Below are 7779 nucleotides of genomic sequence, written 5' to 3'. Positions count from 1 at the left end.
GGGTTCCTTTGTTGTACCTTATTGGTACGGAACCCTAAAAACAAAATCTAAATCAGTTTATCAGTTCGAAAGCTACTATGCCACAGACAGACACACACACAGACAGACAGACAGACACATCAAACTTATAACACCCCGTCGTTTTTCCGTCGGGGGTTAAAAATGTGTACTTTTATTTTCCCCAAAACATTCCTAAATCTTATACCTTTAAACGAGCAATTCTTGTATATCTATTTATTTATTTATATATAATATATAATTATATATACCGACGATCTCGGAAACTAACGATTTCGCTTAAATTGGTTATGTGGGAGTTTTCGGGGGTGAAAAATCGATCTAGCGTAGCCTTAGGCACTGGTCCCACAGAAAGCTAGTAAACTATGAGCTATCGGCTATAAAAACGTACAAAAGATAATCACTCCCGTTTAAATAAAAGAGACACGGCGATGTTTATAGTTACTCGCCCAGCGGTGAGCTATCAATATCGCCGTGTCTCTTTTATTTGCACGGGAGTGCTTATCTTTTGTTCACTTTTATAGCCGATAGCTCATAGCTTACTAGCTCGCGGTGGGACCAGTGCCTTAGATCCCGGAAAACGCGAATTCTCGAGTTTTCATGCGTTTTTCTTTCGCGTTAGTAAACGTCAAATATGGTCGTTAATGGTTTATGGTCGTCGCGCGGCGGCCCGCTTAGCTCAGTCGTCAATCTAATGTTCGCAGATGTCAGGGTTTGGAATCTCGGCCAGAAATTAAGTTTTTGTTTTGTATTTAAGTTTTTTTTTTATGTAAAGACGTGATATAATAAAATTAGAACCGAGCAAAGTTCGGTCGTCCAGATATTTTCCATAAATTATTAACACCTAGATATTTTTGAGACAAAATGGAAAGTGATAAAATTTTACAAAATTGAACGAAATATTAATATTTTGACCCATCATATCCAATAAAAATATCGTTGCTTATAAAAGTTAATATTAGTAGGTATAGGTAGGCGTGGCATATAACAGGCTAGCATGTTCAAAACATATTAATTTATATGTTAGGCGTGTACGGAGTAGGTGGCGGGCTCAGGACGCAGCCCTGGTTGCCCCTGCGTGTCAGACCCGCCAGGATCACCGCCAATGACAATGCCAGTAGGTATCTGAAAAAAAAACTTGTATGAAATTGATTTAAAATCACATATAAATGTCCCATTATATGTACGTAAATACTGATTCGATTTAGAATTCTGATTCGAAATCAGATTCACTTTGGGAGCGTAGCTCGTAGGTTTGTCGTATCCTACCGACTGCGCCAAGTATAGGGAACATATCAATCAAACCAAAAAATCGAGCAATGACTGATTATTTATTCTCAAAGAATGGTAGATCACACCAACGCAGCTTCGCTAGATATCATAGAGTAAGGGAAGAGTTGCAACTCCCTACATCAGTAAATGCGGGTTATTTGTATAGGAATAGTTGACATCTAGCGACAATCACGCGTCAAAAAGCGTGAATTATCAGTACCACTACTCGATACTAGGTGGCAACTGTCTTGTCTGCCAAAATTTAATATTAGAACAGTTTACAACTTATGTTACAAGCAGAAGGAATTGAAAACAGAATACTGATTAATACTATTGTAATACATACATACATACATACAATCACGCCTGTATCCCTTAAAGGGGTAGGCAGAGCACATGAAACTACTAAAGCTTCAGGGCCACTCTTGGCAAATAAGGGGTTGAAAGAAAACGAAAGTGTGGAATTGCAGTGACAGGTTGCCAGCCTCTCGCCTACGCCACAATTTAACCCATATCCCATAGTCGCCTTCTACGACATCCACGGGAAAAAGGGGGTGGTGAAATTCTTAACCCGTCACCACACAGGCACTATTGTAATATTAGTTAAAAATTGGTGAGCATTAGACTCTTCGTTCGTCGCGACATCTATTGACAAGTTGCAGTACTGATAATTTACGCTAGTTGACGCGTGATTGTCGCTAGATGTCACTTAACTATGCCTATACAAACACCCCCATTTTCTGATGGAGTTACAACTCTTCCTTACTTATTCCTCTATGCTACATACCCACATAAGATGTCATATTTTACAAGGTGGCAAAGTTTTTGTTTAACCACACGTGCCAATATTGATACCCGAGTGAAAGATTATAATATAGAACCGCGAACGTAGCGAGTAGTTCAAAAAGTGGACTCTTAGTGTTGCGAGGGTTTCAAGGCACGATGGTTGAACATTTGCCACCGAGTGAAAACCAAAATTGATTTTTGTCTTCCAAGCTAAAATCGAGTTATATTTACCGCTCCGAAAATATTAAGGACCGGTCCGACAGCCACTGTCATATCGCTTCGCTCGACCAGACACAATGACACCAGGTTTATTGCTGCTGACACCGCCATGATACCGGAAAACTGTAAAAAAATACAAGTTTGAATATAATTCGAGTGGTTCCTGATGCAAAATCTCTCAATAGTGATCCAACGCGGAAATGTTGTAAGCGTCATGGGCGGGAGCGATTTATTGGTTTAAGCAATTAGGTAGGTACTGTTTTTAATATTTTTTTAGCTATACCGTACCGTAACGGTACCTATTACGTAACGGTATGTGTAAGTATTAATGTAATTTTAGTTTGATACACGTACCTACTTTTGAAATTGATGAATGAATAAAATTATTCAATTGAGGCGACGGGTAAAGCGACAGCAGCGCCACTTTAGATATTTTCAAAATTAAATATTTTCTTAGTAATATTTCTACATCAGTCGCTAACAAAACATCTTTAGGTAAAAAGTATACACCGTGGGCCCGAATGACCCGAAAGATTATTCCTGACCACATTTAGAGACTATAATCCTCATTGATAGATGTCAAAAAGTGAGAAGTAAAACCTTTCAAAAATTAGGTTTCTCTACTCATTTTAAGTGCCAGTATTATGAATAACATTTACGTTTTAAATGAAAATACATTCAAAAATGGTAAAAAAAAATACAAAATACGTGGTTAAAACATTTGGGTTGTTCAGGCCCACGGTGTAGGTACCTATAGTGTTTTATAAAATATTACCTAAAGATGTTTGGTTAGCGACTGATGTAGAAATATTACTGAGAAAATATTTAATTTTGAAAATTTCTAAAGAGGCGCTGCTGTCGTTTTGTAGTTATCCTAAAAAACGCGTATAAAAAAAAGTGGAAACTTTTACCTATTTGGGGATAACTATACAGGGAAAAAATACCTACAGTGTTTTACAAAATTATTTTGTATGGATACAAATTTCTTCTGTCCTATACCACCACCATGCACAGTCAATAGATTCGCCTGTATTAGATTTACACACTGTGTACTATACTTTCTACACCTTCACCTTGTATAAATAATATGGCCATGTCTTGTGGTAGGACAATACTTACTACGTACAGCATGATCCTATTTTCCTTGATAGCCCCACAATAGCCCAGAGCAGTCACGGTGAGGAATAAGACGCCAATCACGAAGTACACGACAATGTAAACATGGCCGTATCTCGAGCCATAGGTGATTGCATACGACAAGCCAAAAGACAGTGACAGGAACCCAGGAAGTAACTGCAAATGGTAATGGTTTATGATATGACTTGTTTAAAACTAAGAGTAGATATAGATTTTTTTTTATGGGATAGGAGGCAAACGAGCAGACAGGTCGCCTGATGGTAAGCGATCACCGCCGCCCATGGACACCCGAAACACCAGAGGTGTTGGAGGTGCGTTACCGGCCTTTAAGATCGGTGTACGCTCTTTTCTTGAAGATTTGAAGGTCGTATCGGTCCGGAAAGATTGGAAGATTTCCATCAGTGGCATATTTACACTAAGGGCCGGTTGCATCAAACCCTCTGTCATCGTTAAAGCGTTCATTAAATTTTTATTGTATGGGAAGTTTCATAGACGCCTGCTGCGTGACGATGATGTGTCTGTCAAATGTGGTTGATGCAACTGGCCCTAAGACTAGTAGCCAAATACTTATTAGAGCCGCAGTCTATCCAATCTCTTTCGAGGTTGTACCACCTAACACGGTGGTAGCCTCACATCCTACGCGTTAATGCTCGTAGAGGGGCTTAGGAGAAATTTCCTCCTGCGAACACGACGGCTGTGGAATGAGCTCCCTTCCTAGGTTGCCCAGAGGGATGATTGCATGCATGGGGTTCTATAAAATATGAGTGAACAGGTTTCTAAAGAATCAGCAACGCGTATCTAACACTTGACTACCATGAAACTGAAAACTTACTTCAATTGGTAATTTAGCACTAATTTAATTATAGCCATATTTTAAAATAACTTCTGCAAAATGTAATATTTTGGGCAACATGAATCAATGTTTAATTATTGTTCACACAGTATTTTAATTATATAGTTAACCCATTCATGGCCAAGGACTGTCGAGCGTACACATCACGCCGGGCCACCATACAAACCGTTTTTAGCTAAAACGCGTGACTCAGCTCATGGGTCTCCTGGCCTGGCGCGAACGCAAAATAAATTGCCGCTTATGAATCCGGCCAGTTAAACAATCTTATTCATTATTTTTACCAACCAACTGTTTTCTGTTCATATTCAAAATAAATGTATTTACTAATTTGTTGCTATTTGTAAGAATGAACAGTCTGACCAGAAATATAATATATGATTGTCAAGAGGATGCTGTTATTCTCATATAATTAATTAATTATACGGTTCAGAAGAGTATTTAAAAAAAAATTATAATGAAATTTCGCAACTTAGCGCGTGATTATGTACCTATATTTCTAGTCATCCATAGCCAAGGTCACAAAAATCACAAAATACGAAATCACTGAAGAGCACTGGGAGGAGTATAAAGTCGCCAACGAATAAATCGTGACTAAATAGAATTTCCCATATTACTCTAAAATATGTTTTTAAAAATATGTTTTTCCCTTCATTACATTGGAAACACGTGTTTTGTCCTTTAATTCCAGCGGGTATTAAAAACGCATTTTATCCACTAGTGGTTTAACCTTGAATATAATCAAATTAACTGCTTTAATAGTATTTTATGCAACAGGCGTTTAAAGGAGGTCAAAAAAGACGAGTGGCGTGGGTAACAATTTGAGGCGAAGCCGAAAATTGTTATTAAGACGCCACGAGTATTTTTTGACTCAGTTAAACACCGTTGCATACAATACTTTTTCTACGACCATGCACTTATAGTTTTTAATAGTTTTCTTGAATAACTTTCGTGATATTCACACTGTTTCCTGTATTTTGACGCAAAGGTTTGCACTGACAGCTCAGCTGCCCAAAGCCTTCCCGCGCACGCGTGCAGTATCGTTATAACAATGCGTTGCCATGGTTACAGAGCCAAACAATGCGTTTTCAGTTTTTTCGATACTGCGCGCATGCGCGGAAAGCCGGCGGACGCTGGCTTTGGGGAATAGACTTTTATGTAGGGTTTTAAAGATCTATGCACGACCCTGTAAATGCCGAATAACAGTTCGGGAGTAGAAAAAATGTATAAAAGTAGGTGAATCTAATAATTTATATCATTTACCATCTGTGGAACTACTGGAAGCAGTGATAAACGCATTTGTTCTTTTATAGTTTCCTCGCTAGCTATAGTGAGGGGAAAAGTTTTGTGTTACACACGGGTGCAAATGTATTTTCCCCTCACTAGCTCGGAAACACGTGTTTTGTCCTTTAATACTAGTGGGTAAAGTAATTTGACCTTGAATAAAGTCAAATTAATTGCTTTAAAATGGATAAAAGTAGGTGAATCTAGTAATAATGAGTAATAAAGATGATTTACCACCTGTGGAACTACTGGAAGCAGTGATAAACGCATTTAATGCGTTGTAGTTTCCTCGCTATAGTGAGGGGAAAAGTTTTATGTTACACTCGGGTGCAAATGTATTTTACTTCTCGTGTGTTGAGAAACTCGCAAGTTCAGGATTCTATTCTCGAACCACTCGCTTCGCTCGTGGTTCAACTATAGAATCCTTTCACTTGCTCGTTTTTCAGTTCCACACTCGGCGTTAAAATACATCTTTGCCCCCTTGTATAACAAATAACTATTTACTTCTCGTGTATTGAAAAATCTCACTCTCTCTCACTTCGCTCGTGGTTCAACTATAGAATCCTTTCACTTGCTCGTTTGTCAATTCCACACTCGGCGTTAAAATACAACTTTGCCCCCTTGTATAACAAATAACTATTTTCTAACTTTCATGACACACAAATGCAATACTTCCAATCATATTAATATAATATATTATGTGCCAATGTCTTTGGCGTCAAAAAGGGTTAAACAGTAGGTTCGTTTCTAAAAATACAAATCATGACTATTTTTTAAGCGTCACTTACCCCAACAAGTGTAATGATAATAAGGAATAATGTTTTAACATCGTTTTTAACCCCGGCCAAGCCCATGTTGCCGGTATAAACAGAGCACACGCGATCTCGCTATGGTGGGCTATTTTGGACTGAAGCCACAGTTTTAGGGTTAGCGTAATGTTTTTCATTCTAATAAAGCTAGTCGCCTCACGGCAGCGATAATCCTGTGTTAGAAGATTAATGTAGGTAGGTATATTTTATGGCGCCTGTCGAGGATCGAAGCCACGACTCCTGAACCGTCTTCTTACCTACACCAGATTATCATGTAGGTCTAGCACATGATTGCCGCGAGAGTATGTCGCCGCGAGATAGACTACCCGTCCCGACCTTATGACATTAATCCAATTAGACAAAGATCTGTCGCACGGCGACATACTTTCGCCTCGCGGCAATCATGTCCGAGGCCTACTGAGCCAATGACATTAAGATTAATGTACCTAACCTAATCTACTCTGTTAAATACACAGTCAGCATTAAAATTATTCATAATTGATAAGAAAAAAAAACCGCCGCTTTTGGGGTTCTGGTGAAAGAAACCTGCGCATGTTGGATTAGCTATGTAGAAATGAGTATTTTTTTCTTTAATTTATTTTATTTATTTAATCTTTATTGCACAAAAGAAAAATCTTACAGTACAAAAAGGCGGACTTAATGCTTTAAGGCATTCTCTACCAGTCAACCTCGTTTAACAATTTTTTCAATGTAAAACTTTGATTATTTGATGAAATACAAATTAATACACATTATGTATACCGTGATACGTTAAGGAACAGTATAATAAAGAGTACTATCGTACAATATGGTCACTCCCATTCCCCGCTGAAAGCGCCGCCCACCCCCTCTCGGTTACCTCACAGTTACCGTCTGTCAAAAACGCTAACAGTCGGCCTGTCATATTTCACTCATACAAGCATGGTACGCGTTCACCTACACGAGCTTAGACTGTGTGCTAGGAACGCGCCTCTTTCGTATACAATTTGATCGCCAGTGTCCGCGGTGTGGTTAAGGTTTGAGGTTTGTTTGAACAGATACCGTATTGATTTGGGTACTGAAATGCCTACTTTAACGGTCGCGTTTTCAAGGGTACTATTCCGGTCCCTGCTTTTTTCCATCTTATGTCAGTGTATATATATTATATTCAAAAAGGATTGGTTTATTACTATCATGTGAAATAAAACTAGAGTATTCTTCATTGTATCATGTATTTTCCTTTTGCGACTGGACATTAAGAAATATCACTTAGACGTTAGGTACAGTGGCACAATCTTTAAAACACATACATTTGTTTCACACTGTTTTTCTGCTACAGACAGATTTAATATGTCAACATTTGCATATGTAATAGTTATTTGTTTTACAAGGGGGTAAAGTTGTTGTTTAACCGCACGTGCCAAT

General features: G+C 38.4%; 1 protein-coding gene across 1 annotated transcript; it reads right to left on the bottom strand.

Annotated features, from left to right (window-relative positions):
- Positions 1-865: 865 nt before the first annotated feature.
- LOC125235268 lies at positions 866-6524 on the bottom strand. The gene is made up of 4 exons (XM_048141772.1): positions 6355-6524; positions 3415-3588; positions 2308-2418; positions 866-1143 (listed from the first exon to the last, which is right to left on the bottom strand). Exons 1-4 carry the CDS (start codon positions 6418-6420, stop codon positions 1042-1044), a joined length of 453 nt encoding a protein of 150 aa, XP_047997729.1. The 5' UTR covers positions 6421-6524; the 3' UTR covers positions 866-1041.
- Between the last annotated feature and the right edge of the window lie 1255 nt (positions 6525-7779).

This window comes from Leguminivora glycinivorella, chromosome 17 (genome assembly GCF_023078275.1).
Source record: "Leguminivora glycinivorella isolate SPB_JAAS2020 chromosome 17, LegGlyc_1.1, whole genome shotgun sequence".
Classification (NCBI taxonomy): Eukaryota; Metazoa; Arthropoda; class Insecta; order Lepidoptera; family Tortricidae; genus Leguminivora; species Leguminivora glycinivorella.
Note: the sequence above shows the minus strand (reverse complement) of the source record. Positions and strands in the feature narration are given on the sequence as shown.